The sequence below is a fragment of the Aptenodytes patagonicus genome, chromosome Z (assembly GCF_965638725.1).
Source record: "Aptenodytes patagonicus chromosome Z, bAptPat1.pri.cur, whole genome shotgun sequence".
NCBI lineage: Eukaryota > Metazoa > Chordata > Aves > Sphenisciformes > Spheniscidae > Aptenodytes > Aptenodytes patagonicus.
The window spans coordinates 65489281-65517266 of NC_134982.1; the positions used below are offsets into that span (position 1 = coordinate 65489281).

Genomic DNA, 27986 nt, shown 5'->3' on the forward strand with positions numbered 1-27986 from the left:
GACACGAGTCCTTTTTCCAGGACACCTTATACAGGAATGGAAACTACTAAAGCCAACCCATGTCCCAAGAGTTTGAAACTGCTGACAGGGCAGTCAGGCTACTGGTAGTCAAAAGCCACCCAGCTACTGTGCCAGCCACACTTCTTCAGAGCAGAACTAAATTACACCGTGCTTAACACCAGTGACTGGGTACACTCAGTGTCAACACACCAATCCTGGTGGAAAAACATTTTAAAAATTCATGTAGACACCTCCTACATGAAGGAGAACTTAGAACAGCAGATATGGGGGAAGAAAAAGGAGTATGACTGGGGTGGGGGGAGGAAGAGCACAAAGTTACATAAAAAGTCAGTATACAGAAGTGCCTGTAGAGCCCTATGGAGCAGAAACAGGCATTTTCCACTCTGAAATAAAACTTGCCCATGAGAACAGTTCAGTTACAAAAAATTCACTCGGAGCAACTGTGCAGGCTCGATTAAAACTGTGGCTTCACAAAGGAGTTTAGCTTCCATGGCTGTCAGTCCAGTATATTTAATGCTCACTGACCATTAGAGAAAAACCTAAAATTTTTAAATATAATATTAAGCAAAAGACTATGGTCATCATGAAGAAGATGGATATTTAAGAGAAACTAGAATACAAAGCCAAGCAGCCTGAATTGTCCACATTTGATTAATTCACAGAAAAATACCTGGCTGTATTTCAGTTTCAGCCTTTATAAAAACAGCTACTTATTCATCTACCAGAACAACTTTTGCACCCACCTGACCAGAAATTGATCAACAAAGTATGCTGTAAAAAATGCTTACAATTCCTAAACAGACTACAGAAAAAACAAATCCTAACTTAATGACTCTTTCCAAATTTTCTGTATTCCACTCATGACAGAAATGCATTTCACTGAATAGACCCTCTTTGAAACACTATGGTGTATTATTGTCAAATAAATTGCTTCCTAATTAATCAGTTTGGGGAAAAAATCCTCCAAGAACTCCTATTACAGTATGGTCAAGTAACAAATTTAATTCCTTTTGTCTTTTTATATTCAACAAATATTATAATAAATGAGTGTGCAGATGGGAATGTCCCCCAGAACAGGGCCTGTTAAGTGAATATCCAAAAATTAAAAGTATTCATATCAAAAACATGAACCTAAGAAAGAAGGAAATTTCTTAAGGGAAGGGAAACATACCTGATGTACAGGAAAAAGCAACACACCACAACATGTGACCGCTCTTTTCAATCAAAACTAATAAGCCTTTTCAATGTCATATATTAAATATGTGCAAAGAAGTACTCAGAAATTATATTAATAGAATTGCTTAGCAACTTATTTCAAATAACAGACAAATGCAAGGAAACCACAAATCCTTCACAATTAATTAATAGAAAGAACATATCATTGAATAAATTATTTGAATCAAATTATTGTCTTGCATCTCCCAGTTCAAGTTTCCATGACAACTTTTTTTTGCTCATGAATAGCAGGTAGTACCAAAGTATGATTCAGATGTACTCTACACTTTATTTGAGTTTATAAAGTAAGCGCCTTATTAAAGAGAATAGAAAATACGCGCTTATGAAGTTCATTTTACAAAGTACATCAGCATGCATTACAAAAGACACCACAACTGTGATGTTATAGTAATTATTTCAATTTAAACTGCTGACTGCTGGCAATAGTGGCAAAGATTAGTTGAGGTTCGTAATTCCAAATCAAGCCTATGTTTACAAAATATTTAATTGCTATAAATGAGACTAGTCAAATTTATTTCAAATCTGAACAAGTTTTGCTTGCAACTGAAATATTTCCATATGTAGCAGGTCTAATCTTGAAAATTGCAAAGAAACTAAAACTCCTGTTAACTTCAAAGTATCAGTATATGAATGAACAGCAGTAGAAAGTACAAGGCTATTCCATTCTCATTATGTGAGCTGACTGTTAAATGAAAAGCAAGAAGTTTATTGTACAAGTAGCTTTTTTGTCCTTCCACTGACTGTGGTGTCATCAAACAGAAAATATTTTAAATAAATGTATGATTTTGGGGCCTTTAGTGCCTTTGTATCCAAAAATACCCAAACTTTTGAGGATGATAGGATTAAAAGTGATGAAGTTGATACAGCATGAGGCAGGGAGCTTTGCAATACAAGTAAATGAGCTGGACTTCTTTTTTAGGATAAATACTTCTTACGCAAGCTCGATTCTCCACCTGAGTTCATCAATTTGAAAACCTCCTAGAATTAATAGGGTAGATTTAAAAGAAAGCATTTGCAATTATCACAAAGGAAGTGTTCAGCTTTCCCCAAAGTACACGTTTTTTTCTGTCTCCTGAAGTAGCTCTGGAGACAGGTGCAGAGACACATGAGCTTGCTCAGCACAGCTTATTAACTCCGGCTCAGAGCCATGGTAATGAAGCTATATGATCTGCAGGACAAAGCTGGCCCACTTCCAGGCAACGTTAAGTGCAGTCAGAGCAAACGTACTCACTTTTTGTATCTGTCCATAAAAATGTACTCACAGCCAACATTTAGCTTCATGTATTTATTCTGGTTGTCTCCATGTTTAGAAGCTCAGCATGAGATACACCAGGAGTGAGTTTTAGAAATGTTCTGTGCACATTGAGGCATCAGCTATGTTAACCTCCAGGAACAGAGCTGTTCATCTGAGTTTACTGGCCACATTTGAAAAGACTGGCCATGGTGAGTGGTTTTCAACCTGAGGACTCATGCATTATTTCTAACTATGAAAACCAAGCCTATTCTCGACAGGTTAAGGTTGAGAATAAAAGGCACATCTACCAGAGTGCTTTTTAGGGAATCTGCAAGGTGAAAAGCACTGGCAGGTCTACCCAGGAACGTACTCTGTTCACTGCCATGGAGCATCACTCCATATCTCCCACTGACTGTACTGAGACTTCTCATCCCACTGAGTCACTGAAAACACAGATCACGTGCAGAAATTTTTCTGCCCTCCATTTGTCAGTAACATTTTCCTCTATGACTAAAGTCTGTGCATGGCATTGTTACTTAGCTTTCTGTATCTACACAGGGCATCTGTTTTCTGTCGCCTTGTGCTAATGAATATTTACTCACAAAAGATTGTCACCAAGCACTACTTCAATCTGTTGCAGAGAAATGCTGATTTCAAGTGTTTCAGAGTGTTTGCCTGAGGCATTCATTTGACCAATGCCTTTCACTTACTTGTGAAAGAACACATTTTCAGGCACTTTTAACCAGCTTCTGTTGTTATCTTTTGTCCTTCTCCCGGAGACGTGAAGAATCAAATTCTGTAAATAAAAAAGTAGGTTTATCACATCACATTCGTACAGCATAAACTCTTTTCCCAATAGTCTGTACACAGGCTTTCTCACGTGGCATTTAGAAGGGCTGATTTACTAACATGAGTCAAAGTCACAAGTAAGAGGTAGGTATTATCCCAATTCAGAACTGTGTTGATTGATCTCAACACAAGAAAATAGGAAGAAAACACAGAGCACAGCTGAGCCCCAAATAGCCAATCCTAGTATTTTAAAGGCAAGCTCAGTTGTTCTTCTAACACATATATAGTTATATTATCAGTAATTTCTGCCCCCCCCAAAAGTATTAGGAATACTAAATATTAATAAAACCACTGAATGAGGTGTTATGCAATTCCTCATAGTCTATACCATGTCATCTCACTTCTATACGCTACACACACCATATGTATAAAAACAGAATTCATGAACACTAAAGTATGACAATATTGTATAGGATTGGCAATATTTTTCTCTGCTTACAGCATTTTCTTCTTACGTATCATGTATCCAAACGATTGTACTACAGAGGAATCAAAGCCATCAATAAATTATATGAGCTAGCTTTTCTAAAAAAAAAGAAAATATGGATTTGAGGTTTTGATTTTACCGTTTTCAAATATACTAAACATTGCAGTTTTAAAGCATATTTCTCCATAAAATTCCAAAGCTAGAACAAATACTGGATTAAATTAGATTAATAATGGTTCATGAATAGAGATTATTTTGGAGAAAAAACCTACATAACTATATATTTTGAAAAAGAGAAGGAAACATTTCTTTGTCATGCTCTTTTTTTCCCCCAATCATCTGTTGAGTTTAGAGGTTTCAAAAGTTGGAATAAATCTCATGGGTGATAAATTAATGGGAACTACACATTACTGTGATCAAAGTCACCAGATAAATTGTAGGGGGTTGGCCTATTTATCAGGTGAGTAATCCCACATTCGTATAAATTTATAGGTAGACCAGATGGAATGCAGCATGGATAAGTCTCTCTACTGAGGTTTTACCTGGAAAATACCTCAGTATTGTAGCACCATACGAAACATGACACATCCAAGATAAAGAATTATATTCTCTTTTGCACAATGTAATGGCCAATTTATATTTTGTGACATTACACATCTTTATAAAAAAACAAGGGTGTGTTTACAAATATTTAAAATCCAGAGAATATTCCAACAACCTGTTATGTGCCATCTTTCGGAGCGAAACCTACTTCCTACCAGTGACCTTTCATATTAAGACCATAATGAGATAAACACATGGTGACTATCTTTCTTTAAACAAAGGTTTTATTTTGGTGTATTAGGTTATCTGTACAGCAAAGCACACAAATGACTAAACTTCAGTAGAAACTCGTAAGTGCTCCATTAGCTCCATTTTGTGCAAACAGTTCGGTGAACCATACTGAATTGTAGTAATGAAGCAGCAAATATTTTCAGCACAACACATAATGAGTGCCTTGATTTGGAAGTTAATCCACAGAATGCATCAAAAAATATTACCTATATTCACTGCATGATGAATTTCTGTGTGCATACATGCCTGCAAAAGAGGGTTAGCAAAACTCTATGGAAACAAAGAGTTTATGTTTTCATTGCAGCCATGTGAAGTACAATTCCGATTGCGGAACAGATCAAGGGCCTTGCATAATGATGTTGAACTATCATTCTCTGCAAGACCACACGTACTAAAAAGTCTTACTTCTGCCAAGAGTAAAAAGCTGCTCGCTCTCCTCTCCATCTGCTTCCAGTCTCCCAGGGCCACAAGGACCCTCTTCACACAGTCCCTGTTCACACTGCATACCACTCCATGCACAGCAGCTGACGCAGAACTTTGTGCTACACACTTGTACAGCTTTATGTGCTGAGCTGCATAAGCAGCACAAGCTACGTGAGCCACAGGTCCTGATCTTTGGAAGGTAACTATGTTAGCCATCTAGGGATGAGAAGGGCTCAGTCTGTGCAGCGCATGTTCTCTCAGGCTGAGGTACTGCACCTCTCTCTGACTCAGAGGGAAGTAACTCTGAAGGTGTTCAGCAACTCCCAGCATCAAGCCCAAAATTTAGAAGAATAAAGATTGGTTCTGCAGTGGTGGAACCAGTCAGAGCTTTCTCATACCCTCAAAAGAAGATACAGCATTTAAACTGGTCAGAAATGGCTGACTTAATAATATGGCAGCAAATTATAGCCAACAAGCCTTGGCACCATGACTGCTTGGAAATTCTGCTTAAATGTCAGCTATCTTCAGCATGAGAGTGACAAGACCTGGCTCTGCACAGCTTTAATTTTATTTTCTTCCACTCTAGGCACAATAAGTCTTATATTAAAAACAAACCAAAACAAAACACTTCACAGGCTACTTTAAAAATATATTCAAAGCTTTTGGTATTTTGCATAGAGACAAAAACTTAAATCACAACACACTATGATGGAATGACTTTGCATAAAAAAGCACATGCAAGGACACAAGATTTTGTCATGCAAAAAAACAATTTGGTTTATGATGCAACATAGCAAACGTTGCTGAACTTCTCCCAGATCATTTCAAAGCAAGAATAAAGGTATGGCCAAATTTTCAATTCACTTTAACCTATGTGCCTAAGTCCTCCCCATCTACTTGATGGTCTGTATGAGCTTCTGTTTAGTGTTATAGCACTGGAATCAAGATGATTTTCCTTTCTAGCGTAGTATGTTGCTGCCAAGAGTGAGTCATCTTAATCACATGGCTTTTTAAGTGGCTAGTACTTGCTTTTTGAGTTGAATAAATTAAGCTTTCTGCAATCCTGACCTGCTGTGGCCTCTTTTTAACATAACTGTTTATCTAAGATCAGATAATGATAATAGACAAATGCCCAGTTTCTGAGCTCACTTACATTTGTGTAAATCTGCAGCTTTGCATCTGAGTTCAGTGGAGTTATTCCAGAGGCAAAGTGACATAAGTTTGTGAGTATCCCTTGACAAGAAATAGTGCTTTCTCTGACAGTTTTTTTAACCTAAGCCTAAAATACAGCTATCCCTCTAAAATCCTCTAAGTTACGGCTTCCGTGATAGCTCAGATACACAGCATGTATAGTGCCCTACAAAAAAAAGAGAGGGAAGATGTCCAAGCACTAACAAAACGATGTTTTGGTCCAATCTGCTTTCAAATGTGTTTTTCTAGAGATGGCCAGAAAGCAGCTTGGTTATGTCGTGCAAAATGCAATCACTCTAGCAGTCAAGTGCATTATACTGCTTCTTTAGAAGCTAATGTACTTTTTACTTAAAATAATCCACATATCAGTATTTTATTTTTCTCTCAGTAACTAACTTGTCTTTTATCTAAATGCTTTTCATACCAAAGCTAACTGGTACCTGCTTTTACTTTCAATTTTTAAACAACTATATAATAGCAATGTAAAGAATGTAGAAGTATGTGGACACGATTGCAGATTACCTTTAACATTCAGATTTAATTGTATCCCTCTTCTCTTTATTTTCAAATCACTTACTTTCTTAGGCCCAAATCTTATATTTATGTGCATTTAACCTTAAGCACACAATTAATAGCACCATTACCCTGCAGGCATGCAGGTAGTCTAATGAAACTGTTTTCACTAGCTCTTCACTACAGATCAGGCCTTCAGATAACAAGTTCTTGAGGCTGGAAATGGCATTTTTAAGGATTTTATTCACATCTAGGAGGGCAGGGCTCCATTCTTATTTGAGTCATCTGAGCACTACTGAAAATGAAGAGGTAATGGGCAGAGATATCTCAGAAATCAGGCTAGATTTAACAAGTTATTTTAATTTGAACCCTGCCTGTTTCTTGGTTTATCTGTAAAGAACGAAAAAGGAGATTAGCTCCAAAAATAGAAAAGTGTGTTCATGACCAACTTAGGATTTGGAGAAGCATCCAGAATGAGCATCAGGCTATGATAGAGTACACGTCTGGCTAGGCTTCAGCATCAATGCTTATCAATTACCGGGGCTCCCGCACACACTCTGTGATTCCCCCACTTCAGGGGCAAGTGTGTCATCTGACACTCACCTTTAGGGCTGTGTGCAGTGGGCAATGACATATCTACCCTGCAGGCAGAGGTTTTCCTGGAGGCGATCCAAGCAGGCTTTATACAGGTAACTGCAATTACAGCAGTGTGGGGTTCTATACAATCTGTCCCCACAAATAAACACTTGTGCATCTAGCTTCTGCAATGCTGCACACTGCTAAGACTACATTATTGTTAATGCCTGAATGGCTCAGTTTAACCTTGCAGGTGTCTGCATAAGTGAAGGTCATCCCTCCCCCTACATGTACAGGAAAAGAAGTCAAGACTTAGACCCAGTCTCCTATCCCCCTACAATACTAAAGGATGTTCTCGTTTGTTCTGACAATATTATTAATTGTTCTGTTTTAATATTCTCTAATGTTCCCCATGTAGATCTGGCCAGTGCAATACATCAGCAGTCTTGAAGAAAGATCTTACTTCACATTTCGCATTCAATCAATTTCTGGTTTGAAAATAATGATTTTCTCACCATCTAAAAGTGTATTACAGTGTGTTCTGTGGGTAGCAGAACTAACAAGAGGGCTTCCTATGGGGTCGTGTTCTTTGTTCTCTGCACCCTTAGACAATACCCTCACAAGGCAAGAAATAGAACATGCAGCTGCTAATATGCAACTGTATGTGTGACTGTTGGCTGTCGAATGGGCTGCCAAACAGAACACATAACAGCTGAGTTGTCTGTCTTTTTTTCTCAGTGAGGGCTTCTGCTTCTACAAAGCTACTAGTTTTCATTAGATCTGTAGGAGTATACTTCATTCTAAGATTTTTTTGTCCCCCTTGAAATCAGTTGATGTCCAAAAGGGTTTAATAACTATGGGAAGGCCTGGCAGCCAGAAAGTCTGATCACAAAGGTTTCCTTAGGAAAACAGGCTAAAAAAAATAGTTGAAATATTAATAAAAAAGGAACTTATAATGTGTTCTTCCTTCTGAAAAACCCTTCTGGACAAAAACTGAAGAAGTGATTAGATCTTTCACTTAAGCAAAGGTATAGACTGTAGGCTTTTTTAACTGTGCCTGTGTTCCAGCTGCTTGCTTGCTCCAGCACCAGTTATCTATTGCCTGCTTCTGGGTTGTAAACGCTCCATGGGGTACGGGACTATCAACTATCATTTTCCACATATTAGCATCCTGCATAGAGCTTTCAAGCCTTGTTGGTCCTCAGAGGTACTACTAGCTCTAAATATTAAACAAAAAAGAAAAAGCAGTGCCAATAAAGTAAATCTATCATTCTTTTAACTACTCAGCTGCAATTCAGGCATGGCACGCTACCCGTCTTTAGCTTTCCATGGTAGTCTTTCCTTGACATAAACACACAAAATCTAAGATTTTTTGGTAACTCCAGACATTCTGCCTCCTACTCATTAGAGTGAAAAACCCAGCAACTTTATTGCACACTACTTTTGATAGCTTGGTTTTTGGAAGTAGTTGAGTGATAATATACTATCTCCCTTATAGCCATATGCCAAGGAAGTTCCCTATGAAGAACTACAGTGACAGCTCTTTCTGGGAATCAGACCATCACACATTTGAGACGTATACAGATCTATTCTCTTGGCTACTTATGTTCCTGCCCATCTGCTGGAGTGGCAAGGTGCCTGCTTGCAGACTGACGTGTCAGTTTCAATAAAGCAAAAATAACAATTAAAGGGAAAAAAAAAAAGCTTCCAGCTGACGTAATACTTCCAGCACTCATACTTCCACAAGGAATTCCTCCTCAGTCACAGCGATACCATATGCTTCTTTCACACAACACCTAGTGACACTTGTGCCAAACTTCAGTGGTAGGAGAAAAGAAGACCATGAGTTCACAACTGCCAGGATGACAGACTGTATATAGCAGTGGAAACCTGAGAAGTACACTAAGGCAACATGTGGTGTCCAAACATGTCACAAAGAAGCACAACTGGTATCTGTGACTGGTGAAAGCATTCATCTCTGAAGTGTATCAGTTGTAACCGAGATATTCCAGTTTGCCTCCTCTAACTCCATAATAAAAAAAATGTAAAATAATTTTTTTAACTTGTGTTTCTTAGGCAGGTGTTTTGGGCTTCTCCCGGAACCTTTGTATCAGTATGTCCACATTAAAATGAAGTAATTTCTGACAAGCCCAAATTTAGCATGGGATTTGAAAGGCAAGCTGAGTTAACTCCTGTTTGCATGGGATCATGATAACAAACATTCAGCAAGAGAGATTTTGCCTTTGTGCAGAAACAGGGAAACCCATTGTTTCCAAAGGACTTACACAAGTTGGCATTCAATAAGCAGCTCCATGAAGAACGTACAAAAAGAGGATTCAATGTATTCCTTTTAGATGAGATGACTCTAAGGTTAACAGGAAGAAAAGTTGGTTAATGCTTGTTTATCCTATCCTCCCTGAATCCAGTGAGCAGATCTGCTGAGAAACAAAAGCCTTTCCTGTAGTTACTTCCTGGGACAGAGCAGAGTTTTTAAGTTTGAAGTAAATGTAATTTGGGGCAAAATACTATCTCAAAATGCCATATCGGGTTGCCAGTTTAGAGGCAAACTTCCAGAGTAGCTGCATATATTGTAGATTTTAGCCAGTTGAGATGGTTAATACACCACCACTAGGGAATTACATGTCAAGTTTGGAAATCTGCATTTATTCCAAACATCTAAATGACAAATTTGATCCTGACCAGGTAACAGCAGAGTCCTCCACTGAGAAGTCTGAGTGAAACAGCAAGTACACACTGGTAAGCAAAGCCAGCACTAAAAAGTGATAAATAGGCCAACAAACATAGTGAAATAGTGACATCTATGTTTGAAAACTGTTTTCATATGGATATCAGGGTGCTCTGAAAGGCTTCCAACTTCATGCCCATATTGAGTCATATGTGCAGGTCTTAGTGCACCCCAGTGCAGAATCAGGATGTGGCTGACCGGGGGTCAGATCCACAGAGGAATACAGGCTCCACAATGCTGAGTGTTCTACAGTGATACCACGTAGCCCTTGTCTTTGAAGCCTTCCTCTCTCTACCCTGCAAATGAAGAGTTAAATATTTCAGAATGGGCACCAGAAAAATCCGTGTTTTGAGCAAGTACTACCTATAATGGTCAATAGAAAGGCTATGACAAAAGTCTTAAGCTTCCCTTTCCAGAGTTTTGACATTGTATTTACCCTAGCGAGAAGGCATATCTGCAAGGAGGCGGGGGTATTTGAGGGATATAGCCCCTCAATCGGCTCAGCCTGGTATGCAATCAATGTGCATGCCTGCATTGCAGCTGGGTATGTCCTCAATGGTCCCTGAACACAAACATCTTCTATAGAATGGACACCTGTGACCAGTGGCTGTTCTAGTCTAAGTTAAAGCCAATAGCTCTCAAGGGCAAGTGAAAACTTGTATCCCATTTTCCTGGTGAATAAAGCTATGGAGGTTTTCATATACACGGGACAAGAATTGAAAACCTATTTGTGTTGCAGTACAGATGAATACCACAGTGTGTAATTTATCATTTATAATTCATAGCTCATAATTGCTCTTAGTGAATGGGACAAATATTGTAGATTAATACTGACATTTTTCTTATTGCAGCCTGAAAGGATCTTCTAGTCTGCAATTTCCTAATTAAACAGGATGTGCAATCACAGAATGAAAGAAAAGCTCTGATTATCTTAGCCTGTGTCAGGCCAACACATTTCTCCAGTGAAACTACAATGGTGAGGGTTAATGAGCAGCATTAGTGTAAAATAATGTTAATCCTGCATTTTACCACCAGCAGATAACATTATTTCTCAACTATTGCACGGCCTCACAACTGAATATTTCATTCTCTGAATCACACAGTGCTGCTGTTTAAAAAGAAAAATCTCCTGGGATTTTACATCCTACTCAGAAAGAATATATTAAAATAGACTGAAACATCCAAAAGATCAATGGTCATCAAATAATATTATAGACGTGCATGGCAGAAGAAGGGGAGGGAGAAAGAAGGAAGAAAAATGCATGGATTAAACTGATTTCCAGCCCTGTGGGCTATTTGCAGCAAGCCAAGGCAATTTCTCTGGCCCATAGTTTTCTTCCAGCTGCCCTCTTTCCTGAGGGCTCAGTGGAAGCAGGTCGCAAGATGCATGAATTGTTATGGCAGCTGCAGCCTGCACCTAACTGCCTCCTTTTGAAGGATCCCTCAGGAATTGACACTGACTTATTCCAGATTTCTAGGAAGCATCAGATCTACCATATAAGCAGATGAGAACTGTACTATATGCATAACTGCTTTTTCTGGTCAGGGGCTGAGAAGTAGGACTCACTGCTACCATTAGGAAAAACAACACTGCTCACTGACTAGAAAAATAGGACATCAGGCAAACATAGGTATGTGTCAGAATTTTCTGGATTTAAAAGGGCACCACTTCTTTCCTTATTTGTCCAAATTAGGCAATTCCTAAACACATCAGGACTAGGAACTTCTAGCAGGGACATATGAGGACCAGAAATGGAAATGTCAGAACACTACAGAAAAGGCAAGATGCAAGACTTAAAGTGTCATTTGTTAGCTTTTTTGAGGTGGCCATTTTTAAACACTCCTCTCACCAGAAGCTTTGCGTGTCTGTTCTGCACGTCTCTGCGCTTCCATTTCCCCTGCTTCCCAGTGACCCAGAGACACAGTGACTTACAAGATTAGTCATTTGTATATAGACAGCAGCTCTTACAGTAATGACATGCCAGCACCCTTTTCAGGGTGAGAAATGCTGGCAGCGCAGTGAGTGCCGAGGGAATTGTGACAACCTCTTAAACCTATACAGAACCAAAAGGCAGAACACTTATCCATTGCTCTGCAACACAACTATGGGTTCCATTCTGACAAAGCCAGAGGAGCCGCGATTATGGAACACATTTGCCTACTGGTAATTTGAGTACCTAGATGCCCTCTCCTGGTTATCTGGACAAGAATAAACAAGGCCTTTTCTGTACAACAAACCTGGAATCTCTACCATGCCTTTTCACTAGAAAGTGAAGAATGGGGAAGAAACAAGCAGGTAGCCCTGGACCTGTCCAAGGGACTCTGCAAACAGAACACACCCTGAAGAAAAGTCAAGATATTGTGATCTTTCTCACTGTTGTCCTGCCCATTTCCACAGGGCAAGAAGAACCTTATTCCAAGAAAACAGAGAGTCAAGCAAAACCTAGAAGCCATTCTTCAAATGTGCCCAGTGCCAAATGAACTGAACACCCTACTCCTGGCTGGCATGCAAAGTGTCGTAGTAAGACTGAACTTATGGGGGAGGAAGAAAACTACTGTCACAAACCACCCTGAAAAGCTACCAGCACTACCACTACTACACAGTGGTAATTTAGAGAAACAAATAGTTATTATGTTTACTCACTGCCCACCTTGACTGAGCTTCTCAACAACAAATAAACAGTTCAAAGCCATAACAATACTGGCAAGAATGAGTGGGTGTATGTTTATGTTAACTAACGTTTTGAAAATAAAAACTATTTCTAGAATGTGTGGCTGTATCGGCAGTTAACTTTTCCAAAATAAGTGTAGTGTATATACCATATACAGAGCAAGAGAGTGCCAATATACACACAAAACGTCTTGCTCTGAAATGAATCAGTCCTCCTACACAAAAATTAACAACCCTTTGGCTTCACAAAGGCCACATTCTCACAAGCAGAAGCTGGGGCAGGTTCATCTACCAGCTCCACAGAGCAGCTGAGCAGTTCACAAGCAGGTCACACCAGGCTACCAAGCAGAATTGGAAACTCCACACCAGGGACTATCCTACACCAGTTTTGAGTTTGCTTCTTAACTCAAGAGTAAATAGGTATATGCTGCTGTGGAGATCTCTGCACCAAGCAATTCCCATACTGACTTTCTGTGGCTTTTTCAATAAGTGTAAGAATTATTTATATCTACCTGTGGAAACATGTTAGCCTAAAAGTACGTTTAAGGGAACAGTCTGTGATTCGGCACTGGCACCCAGATTCACACATTAGTAAATGAGTCCTCTTTCGGGGATGCCCGGAGTGTCTGAAAATCCAGTTTACTAACTGATTCGCCTGAACCTGGGTTAGGGACTTCTTGTACTTGTTTCTACCATACTTTCAGTCCTAGAAGTACCACAAAAGAAAGGTCAATCGGTGGATTCACATCACAGGGGGGGAAAGACACTTGCTTAGAATCTTTTTTTTCCTCCAGAATAACCTAGTCTATTGCCCTGTTCATAGTGAAAGAAATCATAGAACAGGAAGAAAAACCCTTCACCCTGAGGAAACAAGCTCCAAATGCAATCCACCAGATGAAGACTTGCGATAGAGTGGCTACAGAAATTTCTGAAAGAAAAAAGTATCACACATTTAACAGAATTCTTAAAGCACCAGTATTTTACTGGGTTTTACAATTAAACATAGTTAGTTATTCAGGCTACCAACAGAAGCTGAGAGGAACTTCAGAAGAACTCGCACAAGTCAGCTGAATAGGCAAATACAATGGCAAACAAATTCAGTAACAACAAATAAAGTACATTGGAGAAAAAACTTTACAGCTAGGAGTCCTAAAATGTTTCCAATTAATATTATCAGTTCTGAAGGGAACTGACATGTCACTGTAGCCCAGTGAAGACCTTTATTCAGTGAACAGGTGCTGTTAGGAAAAGGAAGGAAAACATTGAAGTCCATTAATGAATGGGAGATGAGACAATAATAAAAATAATACAGTGCTTCTGCAGAAGCGAGTAGTGCAGGCTCAGCCGGAATTTTGTATGCCATTACCAGGCATTCTACCTCAAAACAGGTGGGATTATTTTCTAACAAGCTCAGGAAAACATAGTAAGAATAATGAAAAAGAGACCCTGAAAGACAGGAGTGCCTCTCTTCATGGCAAACTGGTAATAACATGTAAAATAGTGAAGGCACAAATCCTGGGAACTTGTTCATCCTGCCTCGTAATACAAGAACATAGAACTGAATAAAAGGTGAGAAACTGAGTATCAATTTTCTCATTCAAACTGCAAATATGCTGTGACCTGTGTTAGCACAAGGAGCCACTGAGACAAGAGTTTAGCAAGACTTGGCCATTTCTTTGGCTCTCCAGAGTATCTGGAATGCTGCTAATTGATGTTAACACCCTTTGAAAGATATAGCAAGCTTCATGCTTCTGGAATTTAGTCAACCTCTAACAGCCTCACCAACTACAGGTGACTTCACGCTGACCTACTGCCAGCTTCATACGCTTCCTCTAATTCAACTGGTACTGACAAAAGACAAAGTACGCTGCTAGACATATCACTGCTGCACTCAAGTTATGATCCTAGCAACTAGCAGAAACTTGGCATTATTGTCCTGTCCCTATTCCTCGGCATTCTTGGCATTACAGTGACCTCTGGTGGGTTGCAGGAAAAAAATCGTAGAGAAATGAAGAGGACAAAAAGCCAAAGAAATCACACCCTGCAACTTTGGTGGGAATTCAGTGAGGGCATGCAGAAATCCTAGCATTGAAAGTGCTCCAGATCACTCAAGACAGCAGGGCAGGAGCAATATCACACTAATGACTCACAAAGCACTTTAGAGATATTTCAGCTTCTACTCACAATGCTCCCTCGAGATACTATATCAGCTGCGTTAGGATTTCCTATAACATCACTAAAATATTGCATACACAGCAACCCCTTATTCTATACGAGGAAAAGGAAGAAAAGAATAGGTGGATCTGCAAGCTTCCTATGCAACACACATCGCAAACTAAAGCACGTATGTTAAACTAACCTTTCTTGGCTCTACTAAGGTCATATTTAACTATTTTTGTTTATTTTCTTTTCTTCTATTGCACATTTTAATTGTGCCTGAAGCCAAATCACTTGTTTTTAGAAGTCCTGATAGTTTCAGTGACCTGTTTTGTGGTATGCTGCCACAAATACTGGCACCGACAAAACTCATGGAGCAGTTAATTGATGCTGGGAACACGAACAAGAGGCCACAAGCCAGGAAGGGCAGAAACTAGTTTTCTTGCTGAAGAAAGCACAACAGGGAATTATACCCTTACAGGGTAGTGTTGGAATTCACTCAGGAAAACTAAGGACACACCCAGACAGAGTGGAACAAAACAAGACATTTATTACAGATTCAGATTTTGACTGCTTATTAGTGTCCCAGGAAATCAATGACTACTGAAAGGGATGAGGAGCCAGAACTGTTTCTACTGCACTCCTTGCAGAGTGAGACTGAATATTGAATTGGGTCAGATTATTAACTTCACTCTCCCTTGCATGTAGTGGTAAATTTGTTAGAAACTAACGTAATTTGATATTTCCAGGGAAAAGAAAAAAAAAAAAAAGCCCTCATCTGAGGATGTCAGTTGCCAGCTGTTGAATTATACTTTGAAAATAGGAAGTAAGAGTGAATGAAGAAATCACTGCTGCCGTGCAGTACTTTCTAGAACTGAAGTCAATGCCATCAAAAGCCTAAATAGGGTCTTTCAGTGCTAACTTGCCAGAAATATTCTCAGGTCTGATAAGATACTTCAGTGACAAGAAGAGGCCTTTTGTGCATGCTCAGGAAGTGCTCAACAGCATTTAAACGGAAGGGGAAAACCTGAGTTTAGGTAGTTGGTAAGACTCACTTCAGTACTGGGTTCTAAGCAGCTCACTGGAGCTGGGAAACACAACTCCGGTCCACACCTACTTAAGAGACACAGACACCTCGCCGCTGGAAGATTGCAGTGCCACTCAGAGGCTGGCTTTATGGATTTAAAAGAAAATTGTGGAGAAGTATACCTCAGTGAGTGTAGACGTTACCACCACTCCCTCCCACGCTTTCTCCATTTGGCGGGATGACAAGTAGTGCATACAACACTTAGTGGGTCTTTTGGCTAGCCAGATGATGAGTTTTCACAAAACCTTCAAGAACTTAGTATTTCTCTAGCCGTTTGACAAAATTGGCTGAAACCAGCTTTAAAAATATCAGAAACTGACACAAAGCAAGATCATCTCAGTGATTAAATCATTAATCATATCTTTAGGAAACCAAACAGAAAACAGTATCTCACTATTTGGTGCCCAGGTTGGACAAGCCATACTTGTGAACGCCCCACAGCGTGCCCAGCTCGCTGGCGTAAATACGCCGCACACACGGCAGCCCCCTTGCCACAGGAGAACAGGTACATCGGTACATTTCCCACCGCAGCCACTTCAGCACCAAAGCCCGCGGCAGCAGCGGCGCCGGAGCCGCCGGCCGCCACCGCTCCAGAGCAGCGAGCACCCACGGCGGGCAGCGCCGAGGGGAAGGCACCCCTCACCCGCCCACCGCCCGCACCCGCGCCCAACGGCCGAGCGACGGCACTGCGCATGCGCAGGTGCCGGGGGGGGAGGGGGGGAGGGGCGGCCGCCCCGCCCCTTCTCCCCTGGGTGGCTCCACCGCCGTGTTCGCGCAGGTGGCCACGGGCGGTGTTGCCCCAGATCTCGCCGCCTTGCTCCCGGTGGATTCGCTTGCTAGGGACTCCGCCTGCTGAAGGCACGGTGGGTGTAGCCTCGCGTCTGTGGAAGACCCGTATGCGGCCCCTGCGCTGCGGGAGGAGCTGGCGCACGGCGCCCCGCCCCCCCTTTGCCGGAATATTGGTTCACCCCTCTTGAGGCACGCTGGGAGCAGCAGGGGCCGCTGGTCTCTTCCTCGGTGCGCGGAGGCTGTTGGTGGTGGCTGGGGCGGCTGGCACGCGCTCACGGTGGGGGCGGTGGGGGCGGGGCCAGCCCGTCCGTCCGTCCGTCCGTCCGTCCGTTGCCGGGCAGGGAGCTTTCCCGCCGGGGCGCGGGTAAGGAACCGAGGCGCCTTAACGGTCCTGAGCCTAACCGGTCTCCGCTAGCGGCGGCGGAGCGGGTCAGGGTGCTCGCTGAAGAGGTAGGCCAGGCTGCAGCGGGTGGGGGTCCGGGCCGGGCTGAGCCGGTAACGGGAGGGGTCGGCGGATGGCCGTGAAACGCCCTTCCCGAAAGCCTCGTGCTACCTTCCCCGCTGCAGTAGGTGCAGCGGGCACGGGAGCTGGGAGGGCTTGGGGCCGGGAGGGCTTGGCCGGGGCTGGAGTGCCGGTTTGTGGGGGGAACAGCCGTGCCGTTTTAGCGCACGAACGACCTTTCCTTTTCCCCTTGTTAATCTTGTCTCCATGAAACAAAGCGTGGAGTGAATCGGTGGCCCTTCGTCCTCTGGAGTTTCTAGTTTTGAAGGTTCCTATGTGGGCTTCTCGCTGCAGCTTGGGAGAACTCTCCAAAAGCTCACCTTTCGGAAGAGCGGGTTTTCTTGTTTCTTTATATAGTTGGTTTATTTTGAAGTCTTATGGGCAGGCTTTTGCCATGCGGCCAGCACTGCACAGTCTTAAATGCACCATATCCCGTTATAAGGACCACGCATTTTAAAGGAATACTCTTTCAGTAATGTGGAAAAGATGAGTGGGGCTGTCATACGCAGTCACCTGTGCCTGGCTTTCTGAGATGTTGATGGGTTTCCGCATAATTCCTGGTTGCTGTAGCAGGCCACTGGAACTCGTGTAATAGTGTAGCTCTTAATCTTGAAGTGAGATGATGGGGGCCTTTTTTTCCTTCGGAGGGGGAGGGGCATAGATTCTGATGTCTGTTCTTTGAAATTGGGCAATTGGTTCAAGTATTTCTTGTTGGGCTCATTGTACTGTTCCTGTGTCTCAGTTGCTCTTCCAAGTGAAATTGTATTCTCCCTTTTCTTTCAGATGAAAGCAGTGGAAGTCTGTCGATGGTCTAAGCAAGCACCAACATGACCACAAGATGTCCCAAGAGCATGGTGTGCTTGGCTTTTCTTATTAAATGCTTAGTCTGTATAAAACTTTATTTACTTGTGAATTTTTAAGTATTTGCTTATTAATTAATTGATCTTTTTCATATGCTGTTAATTTAATTCTGCAGAGATTATCAGTTCCAATACTTAAATTTTTGCCTTTGTGTTGCCCATTCATTCCTGTACAGAATGAACGCGGTGTCAAAAAAGGCAAACAGGAATTCTTGCTCAAACTGTTTAAGGAGCTGGTTATTTACCTTTCTCCTCCCTGTTTTTGCAAGGACAAAAAAAATCTGTAGAAATTGTATGCTTGAGCAGTTATGTAGTAGACTCTATGCTTCAGTCTTTTTAAATAAAGAATCTGACAGTTATTAAAGAAGGAGAAACTAAAATGATAATGGCTACTTTTAGTGTTGTTTAGCTGTCCTGTCTATCATGATAACTTCTTACGCCTGTGCTGCAAGTAATTAGTACATAATATTTCAGACTCCTGCAGTGGCCTTTAGTTTTTCCATTGCAAAAAGATGTCTACAGCTTCAGAATACTCAGCTACAGAAAAGAAGAAAATCTTCTTTAATGAGGAAAAAATGTGTGTTGCCTTTGTGCATTTGCCTTTTTGTTTTTTATGTCCGGTGTCAGAAAGGTATAAAGAGAATCCTTCTGTAGGACTATTTGGTATTGGACAATAGTGATTCTACTCTTTTGCTCTACATAGAACAGACTTTCTTTGATGCACTTTTGAAAGTGTAAAGTATACTTTAATATTGCTAGCAGCAGTGGCCCTTACCTTGGGGATTGCAGGGCCTGTTCCTACCAGAATGCTTAACGCTATGAACGCTTCTTACAGAATTCTAGTATGTTTTGCTGGAAGTTCAGAAGCTCATAGAGATAGCCCTATGTGGTGGAAGCCTCTGAGCATGAGAAGGGCGTGTAGGAAAAAGTTACAAAGTACTGATTGCCCAGCTATCCTGCAACTTCCTTCGTGAGGTGAGTGACGATAATTTCTTGTGTAGGTGTGTCCTTAAGCCTTGTCTTATAATGAAGCAGACTTTCTGTTGAAAAAGAAGTTCAGCAGAATGACTTTAGGGCAGAAATTAGAACTGAAATGTTGAGAGTGAGATCAGCCTGATGACTATGTTCTCATCAACAAAAGCAAAGTGGAAATCCTAAAGTAAAAAGTTTGGTGTGAGTAGCTTATTAAAAGCAGTGCGTGGCTGCCAGTGTGTCCAAGAGGAGTCTGTGCTTTTCCATGTTTGGCTTTTGGGGGTTATAACTGTGGAGCAGTTCAGAATACAAGGACTGGAAATGTTCAAAGACTGGCGAAACATGAAAGCTCAGAATCTTATATGCAAAATGCTGTTTCACTGTGAAGTCTTGGAAAAACCAACACTATTGAAAAGTTGAGTAGTGCAAGTCAGCATGAAATTCAGTGGTACCAACGAGGCATTAATAAAAATTGCATGTATTATCAAAGATTTCTTCAGTGCTGAAACTGTGGTTTGTGTAACCTCCATACTGAAGGGCATGCTTTGAAGCCAGGGATGACTTGGTCAGTATTGGAAATGTGATGTAAGAATGATCCAGTACTGAGAAATCATTATGATAACTTACCTGCATTTCAGGGGATGTAAACCATACTGAGTAAACTATTAGACAGCCTACTCTAAATTTACAGAGACTAAATCGAAGGTGAAATTCAGAGTGCAAACTTAAGTTTCAAGTCAAACTGAAGAAATGACTGATGGTCTTGTAAATTAGAAAGGGTCACAATATTACACCACATGCTAGAGAGTGGTGTTCATGTTAAATACTTTGTGAAAGAAAAAAAGATACATTTAGATTGTATAATTGTGTGGTGTTTGCAGTAGCAGCTTTCAAAATGTGATTGCAGCTCTGGGAAAGCAGACTGATTATTTGGCAGCTGCTCACAAAGACAACATGACAAGCTCTTAAGCCAAGCTGTGCAAACTGAGCTGAGTCAAGTTCTGAAAGTAGTTTGTGATCCAATAGCTGTCCATGCTGAAGACACATACTCAAAGTGATTTCTCAGCAGCTATCAGACTGGTTGATCCGGAGTTGTTTAAAGAATATATGCTACTTCCTGATGAGAAATTACTCAAGTAGCTTTTTCGGAAAAAATAAACTGAAGATGGCTCAGTATTTTGCATGAACATGTTAAAATAAGATCCACTACATCACTGTTTGTTTCCTTGCAGGAAAGAATGTAACAGAAATCTTCAGTGAAGTGATGGAATTCCTTCAAGTTTGTCACAATGCCCTTGCAAAGAATGGGAAAGTTTCATGCATTGAAATATTGAAAATCTACTTGAGCAACATGAAAAACACAGACATACTTAATGCTTTACCAGTGCTGTTGATGGAACATGAACTAGTGAAATCCATCCCAGACCTTTAGCATCGCAGACACTGGAGGTTTTTGCGAGGCTGAAGAATAAGATGGGCACTCTTTTTATATGAACCTGTCAGACGCTGGGAAGAGAAATGTATGTGTAATCCACTGAGTAATGATCTAATAACAGGGCTGCTACTTGTTTTTTCAACATAAAATTACTAAATCTTACCTTTCTATTATTGGTTTACTGTTCTCTTAAACTGTCATATAACACACAGACATACGTGTGCATGAGTTACTACTGCAAAACTTTGCTCTTGATTCCCACCAGCTAGAAAGTGTTAGTACTGCCATCAACTTGTAGTTAGGATCTGAAATCTTGCTTAGATGGGCAAAGAGCCTCTCTTGCATGTAGGCTTTTTAAAAATTGGATTTGCAGATCTTAGCTTTTGACTTTTTTCCAAAGGGATGAGGGTGAAGCTGATCCTTGTAACTTTGTACCAGTCTCAGGGATCTAGAGGATGTTACTGAAAACTGCTGTGTGCTATGTGTGTCCAATCTCACATTGTGTTTACTTTTTTCCCCTAGGAAGAATTGTTAGAAATAGCCTGAGACCAGTGGCAGTCTATGCAAGATGACTGCATAAGAAACAAAAAACTGTTAAAAAGATGGAATATTAACCCTGCATGTACACAAGGTGCTTTTAACTGTATTGGGGCAGTATCTGGTAATGTTTATGTAGACAAAAAATAAAGATTTATGTTTCTGTTCTCAGAATTTCTATCTTTCTCAAGCTATAGTAGCAGTTGCTTCTGTTTGACAGTTCCGACTTCCTCTACGTTGTTTTTGGGATACCAATTCACCCCTGTGGGCTACATAAAACCCATGAGTTAAGTGGATCGGAAATGATCACTGAAACCATGGTCTTCTGTAGTACTCGGAGATTGGTTTAGCTGCGATTGGTATTGTCGTGAGGAAAAGTAGAAATTAAAATTCAGCAAACCTGGGTTTAAAAATAGCAGGAAAGGTATTTCTCCAACTCCAAAAAAACTGCAAGCTTGGTTTATTATTACCTTGATCGGCTGCATAATATGGTACTTCAACTAAACTTGAAGTAGAGAGAAATACTGTAAGGATAACAACTGGAATTCCTGCTTGTTTTTTCAGAAAGACTTACTAATTTTATCAGAAGAGCAAATGCTGAAATTATGTATCTTGCAATGTCTGATTTTTCAGTACTGAATATAAGCAAGTTACTAATGCAAAGTCTAAGCATAAGTTAGTTTTTGGTTTGGAAAAAAGGGAAGGAGGTTTAGAGAAGAGTAATTAATTTTTAGTGATCCAACATGTAATTATTGGATGCCCTTGAAAGCTTAGGGTTTCTGTTAGGGATTATACTCCCTGAAGATACCATCTGTTCAGGAGTTTTGCTCATGGGTCTTTGTTCTTAAAGTGCAAGACTGGCAGGAGTAGCTTTTAAGACTTTTTTTTTTTTTAAACTAGAGAGCAACAGCTAATGCCAAGTTTTAATGATGGCTATCTAAACTGTTAATTCCTTTTCAACAAGAAAAGCTGTAGAATCTTAAGCTTCGGTGTGTAATACCTGTTTCATAGTGTGGTGGAACAAAGGAAAAGTGAGGTAGAGGGAGGAATAGGTGGGTGTAAGGGGCACTGATTACTAAAATAGTTATGCTGGTAAACATTAAGAATGGTGTTAAGCATTAGGACTGCCTCTTAGTTTTTGTGAGTGGCTAACTGGACTGTACCCTTGAAAAAAAACTCAAAACTCTTTAATTTTTCTTCCCCCTTCCTCTGTTTTCCATGAACACAATGTCTGACAGACTGTTGAAGTGGATAGTATTAAAAAGTAGAAAGGAGGACAGATTCCGAGGTGGTCTAGGGAAGCAAGAGAACAAAGATCTGTACACTAGGTTGTTGTTGCAGCAACCCTCCTTTTTGTTATTGCCTTCAGTGTTCTGTGGAAGAGGGCTCTCAGTGTTAAAGGCTGCAAATCGGAACTCTTGAGAGGTGGGCACAGAAAGAAAACTGGCTTGTTCCAAACTCCTCTTTAACCTTTTAGCACACTGTATCTGAGTTGACTAGGGCTAGCTCTATTAAATGAAAACAGTCTGTATCTGCAGGTGACCTGTGGGGGCATTCTTGAATGTAAATCTGTTACCTCTTTTGCCTAGCAAAGGGACTCATTTGTAGTAAATTTAACAGCATTTTATGAAAAATGTCAAGTACATTCCGATATCCTCATTGAGGAAAAAACTGCATAGTCCTAGCTATTTTTGAGATCTTAACATTACAGTGAGTAAGGTGTATCATTTAAATTGTGACCAGCTGGGGGGGCAGTGGTTTTCTTCACTCTTGTATTAGGTCTGGCTGAGATGGAGTTAATTTTCCCCATAGCAGCCCTCATAGTGCTGTGCTTTGTATTGGTAGCTAGAAAGGTGTTGATAACACACCAGTGTTTTGGCTACTGCATCAAGGCTGTGTCTCCACCATTTCCCCCTGACCCAGTGGGCTGGGGGTGGGCAAGATCTTGGGAGGGGACATAGCTGGGCCAGCTGACCCAACCTGACCAGAGGGACATTCGATGTCTGCTCAGAAATAAAAGCTGAGAGAAAGGCGGAGGGGGGGGGGGGGGGGGCATTCATTACTATGATGTTTGTCTTCTGGAGCACCTGGTAGGCATACTGAAGCCCTACTTCCTGAGAAGTGGCTGGGTATCACCTGCTGATGGAAAGTAGAGAATAAATCTCTTGTTTTCCTTTGCTTCCGCATGCGGCCTTTGCTTTTGCTTTATTAAACTGCCTTTATGAGTTTAACCATGAGAGTTTTTTCCATTTTATTTTCTCTCCCCCTGTCCTGCTGAGGAGGGGAGTGATCAAGCTGCTTGGTGGGCACCTGGTGTCCAGCCAAGGTCAACCCACTGCAACTCTTGCCAAGGAGAGAAATACAGGAGAGAAATTAAAAGAGGCACATTAAGGAGAGAGCATCTGCCACAGTGGCTCTGCATCTGTACGTTTGGTTTGACAGCTTATGTAGTCTGCTGTTGTTTTCTGGTGATTTTCAGGTAAGAAAGGAAACTGTAGTATGGATATATATTGGAAGTATAAAACTTACACTGACAACTTTTTGCTACCAGGAAAAATACTTAATCTGGAGAAGCTGTATCCTCAAGTGGATTTTAATTGGTACTACACCTGTTTTTACCAGATGGTGTTGTCAAATGAATCTGTGTTTTTGAAGGCTTTGCTCCTTTGTGTAATGTAAATAAGACACAGCGGCAACCATGGAATGCCCTAAAAATTCAAGTTTTACTTGACTTTTAAATAACCTGGACACAAGTATTGACACAGCCATCTATCAAACTCAATTTAAAATAAAGCAGTTGCTTCATGAATACTTAATGTACATAGAACATATGCATCACATTGATATGTTTATGTATGTTGTTTTCAAACATCTTTCTAGGGAGCTTTGAATTAAACAGGCTTTCCCAAAAGAAAATGTGCTCTCTCTTCAGTTCAATATTCACCTGTATAAAGATGATTGATTTGGCAACTTAAATGGTAGTGACTTTTTTTTTTCCCCCCAACTAACATCTTCAATATAATGAGCTTGATTAAATACAAGTTGCAAGGTTATGGATATTGGTAAAAAGTGCAGTGTAGAAAACAGCAGGTCAAGGCTAGCTCCAAATGAAAGAAACTAGCTAACAAGCAAGGGGACTAACATGGGGTATACAAAAATGCTTTTGCAGTGTGGTTTGCAAGCCCTCTTTATTGTATAAAATAAATGTTTTGCAAAGAGGTATATCTATGTTGTAGGTGTTGCTCATTAATAAGTGAGAGTTCCATAACTTACCTATTCTTAGGACTTACTGAAGTCTCAGAAGAGCTAAATGCAGAGGCAAAGTTAAAGCTGGTGGCCTGGGAGAGATTCAGCAGACTAGAAACAGAATTGGGATGAGAATGTCTCAAATATCAGTCCTTTGTCCATGTGAGGACAGGTCTGTAATGGCATCCAACCCCAGGGTGAACTTTGCCTGACACGGTTATACATCTGTCTTTTGCCTGACTCAGCAGGAGGTACAAGCATTTTGGACTGACATCCAAACCCCAGGTCTGAAAACATAACTTGCTTCTAGGCAGTGAAAGCCCCAAGAAAGCTGGGGAAGGGCAGCAACAGTGGAAAGGGCAAGGTGTAGCTCAGAGTTGTGAGAGGCCAGCCACTTGCAGGTGTTTTAGGGATGGTTTAGGGCTACAGAGCATAGCTGTGGCACAGTAGGTGCTTTCAGCGATCACTTGTAGGTTTCTCTCACGTAAAAATAACAAGATCACAAGAAAAGGTGCCTTTCCTCAAATGATTGAGGAAAAGAAGCTTGAAGGGCAAGGAAGCTCACATATATGGAAGAAGTTTCTTTTTCTGTACTATTAGCTGACAATGACATCCTTGTCCTAGTTTTGCCTTGTTCTGGCACTGACACTTAACATGTAATACAGGCGTTAAGCTTAGTCTTTCTTTTGGACAAAGGCTTGCTAAAGCCTGCTTCCTACATAGTCTCATTGCAGATAAGACCACTAACTCAAATCCACAACTCTTTCTGTAAATTTCTCATTTAAATGCAAAAAAGTTGGCTTGATTACAAAACAACTCTCCTGTGACTTGCGAATTGAAACCTATCAATATTAGACTAGATAGAAGCCTACTTGCTGATGTAGTGGGATAAGTAAAATACCACACACTTGGCTGATGATATCCAGCAATAATACACAAAAGCCCACAGGCAGATGACAACATACAGGAAAACATGAGGTTGGATATAAACCTTACAAGTAGTTTTCTTCTTGATCAATATTTGACGATTGGCAAGATACGGACACTATGTACAGATAATTCTCAAATAATAACAACACAAATCCTCCTAAAGTAGTAGGTATGTTCTACTTGCCTGTGCCTGAGTAAGGAATGCAGAATAATGGTAATGATTTAGAAAGCAACAAACTACAAGCAAGTGCATAATGCTCCAGCTTGGAACACCTTGAAGAAATAAGGAGTGGTTTTCATTGCAGACACTGTAACCAGTTCTTGTGTGGTTTTGTCATATTTCAGTAGTCTCCCAAAATATTGTGACGCTCTAGATTAATCTGTATCACCACAATCTTTGCAACAGTGATGGGTTTTTTTTGTGTTGTGTTTTGTTTGTTTGGTTGGTTTTTTAACTGGTGATTGTGAGAATACTACACAAGGTCATAAATAGATCCTAAAGGATCACTTTAAATTGAAGCAATATGACAATGAAACCATTTAACAGACTTTTACAAAACAGTTTGAGCAAAGACTTTAAGCCAAGCCCAACAATGTCCTAGGATGAAATCCATAGTAAATTCAGAAAATGCTGAAGAACCTCCATGAAAACAGAATTTTTATCACAGAGGGGTTCTAAGGTCTTTCCTTCCTTTAGATTTGTTCACTGAGATTGAAGAAGCAGAACTGTCCAAAATAAGTGATCAAAGAAAAATACTTATGAAGTGAATCTGCCTTCCCTGTCACGATGCAGCATCTCCCAACCTGCAGACCAATCCATACTGTGATAGGAATATACAAACTGTATGGCTACCACCCTGGCTACTACCTGACCACCTCAGACCATGAAGCAATAAAGAATCAAAAAAATGAAGTGGAAAATAAAACACATCATACAAGGTTTCAGTTCTCAGTTTTGTTAGTTAAAAATGTGTATTAGTAATCCCATGCCTCTTGTAAAGCATAAGTTAGATGCCTTATGCTCACTCCAGTTCTCAAACAGTATTGCTCTTCTGACAGGGCTGCAGTCCCCTGGTATGGTGTTGCTAGGGGTAGAAAACACAGGATCACTGCCGGTCGCTGAAGGCGGTGGGGGTTGAGTTTAAGGACAACAGATGTAAAAAGGCACACGAACTACTACAGGCATTTCCAATGCTGTTTGACAAATTCAATATTTAGTTTGGGGATTACACTTAGCAAGAGTTACTTTCACAACACAAAGATTTTACTAAGCTTCTTAATAAGTTAGCAATGCCAGAAGGCTCATCCATGTACTGACTGTAGACAAATGGGAGGCGGAGGAATGACTTCAGCTATTTGTACAAAGTGACAGGACAGGAGAAGAGCTAGGCATCACTTCAGATACATACTAGAAGATAACCCACTCAATGTGCAGCATCATTAAAACTTACTATTACTACCATGACAATAGAAAAAAAATTGCAATTATCATACCTGAAATACTGCCTTTGTCATTTTATCATAGTAGAAATGGCTCAGAGAAAAGTATAGCAAGGTACTAGCATTGATTATTTCATATGAAAAGAGATTAAGGCAGACTTTGCTAATCTAGTTTTAAAAAAAAAAAAAAAAAAAGCTATTTGCTACCTGTCTTAAATCCTACTCTACAAGTTTCATTTAACCAGTACTTAAGTGTCTTGCTAAGCAGTCTTGATACGGTAAGTCAGTACACATTCTCCAGGTTTTTTTCCAGTGTGGTTTACTATAAGGTGATAGATGGATGCATTTCTACGGTATGGAATGTTCAATTAAATAGTCCCTTTACATAAAAGGACATTCAAACTTGAGAACACTTAAAACTGCCAAGGGAAAATAATAAGTCTGTACCACCTCTGGAACTCTCTGCTACAGGGTGTTACTGAGTCTATTATTTTTGAGCTAAAACAGGTTGAGTCAACATTTGTACTAACAACACGAGCATCTGTTGTTGTGCTAGGTTAAAATAAACCTTGTAAGAGCTATCAGTCCTTATGTCTCAGGACACAAGTTGATCCCCATATAAAATTGTGAAGATAATTCTCCCCATATCACACTGTATTGCACAATTGGCCAAAAATACAACTATTTTGCTTCTCTTGAAGCATCTGGTCCTGATCATGTCAGTTAGCAGTCATTTTTTGGAAAAAGGCTATTCAGTTACAGACCAGACCATAAAGCCTGTTTTCTTGCAGCAATTTTTTTTTGTTCATTTTTTGGAAATGTAACTGCTGATCATTCAGTTTTACTATGACTTTTCTTTTTGGTTGTCTAATTAGGCAGCTTCTCCTCGATCAGTCACACCACTAGAACGGTGTCGGTGATAAAAGCATTGCTTGGCCTTCCCAGCAAGCAGTCTGTGCTTCTGAGTGTTCTGAAGAAATTGCTACCATGTCGACTTCAGTTCCTTCCCTTGCACACACACACAAATTCTCAGTTTCCAAAGACTAAAATCCATTCACCATCTTCAGTTACAGCAGTCAAGTCTCCACCTTGAAGCGTGACACCTGTACAGTTTTTATGATCTTACTGGTGGATTTTCCATCAATGTTGTTAGCAGATAGCTGAGATGTTTCTTCTATTAGGCTGTCTTTAGATCCATTCTGTCTCTGAAGGGAACAAATTAAAACGTGTTGTTGAAAAGGTAGAGCAGAATTTAAATACTGTATTTTGATAACTGCTGCTATGACAGCCTTAGGCTAAGGATATAGCAA

General features: G+C 40.5%; 1 protein-coding gene, 1 long non-coding RNA gene and 1 other non-coding gene across 7 annotated transcripts in view; 2 read left to right on the forward strand and 1 right to left on the reverse strand.

Annotated features, from left to right (window-relative positions):
- The first annotated feature begins 16716 nt into the window (after positions 1-16716).
- LOC143172749 (uncharacterized) lies at positions 16717-21234 on the forward strand. Of its 3 annotated transcripts, none has more exons than XR_012997406.1 (4): positions 16717-16828; positions 18040-18110; positions 18952-19091; positions 20321-21234. It is a non-coding gene; the product is annotated as an uncharacterized LOC143172749 (long non-coding RNA). The 3 variants fall into 3 exon arrangements; XR_012997405.1 differs by lacking the exon at positions 16717-16828 and adding an exon at positions 17009-17118; XR_012997404.1 differs by lacking the exon at positions 16717-16828 and adding an exon at positions 17012-17204.
- LOC143173240 (small nucleolar RNA SNORA13) lies at positions 18261-18392 on the forward strand. Its single transcript, XR_012997496.1, has one exon. It is a non-coding gene; the product is annotated as a small nucleolar RNA SNORA13 (small nucleolar RNA).
- A 2530-nt stretch (positions 21235-23764) lies between the features above and the next one.
- The window catches only part of EPB41L4A (erythrocyte membrane protein band 4.1 like 4A), a 138883-nt gene continuing 134661 nt past the window's right edge, over positions 23765-27986 (reverse strand). For all 3 annotated transcript variants that reach the window (XM_076361779.1, XM_076361777.1, XM_076361776.1), the window contains one exon: positions 23765-27881. In XM_076361779.1, the coding sequence (XP_076217894.1) occupies positions 27753-27881 (129 nt within the window). In that variant the 3' untranslated portion in view covers positions 23765-27752. The remainder of the gene's footprint in view (positions 27882-27986) is intronic.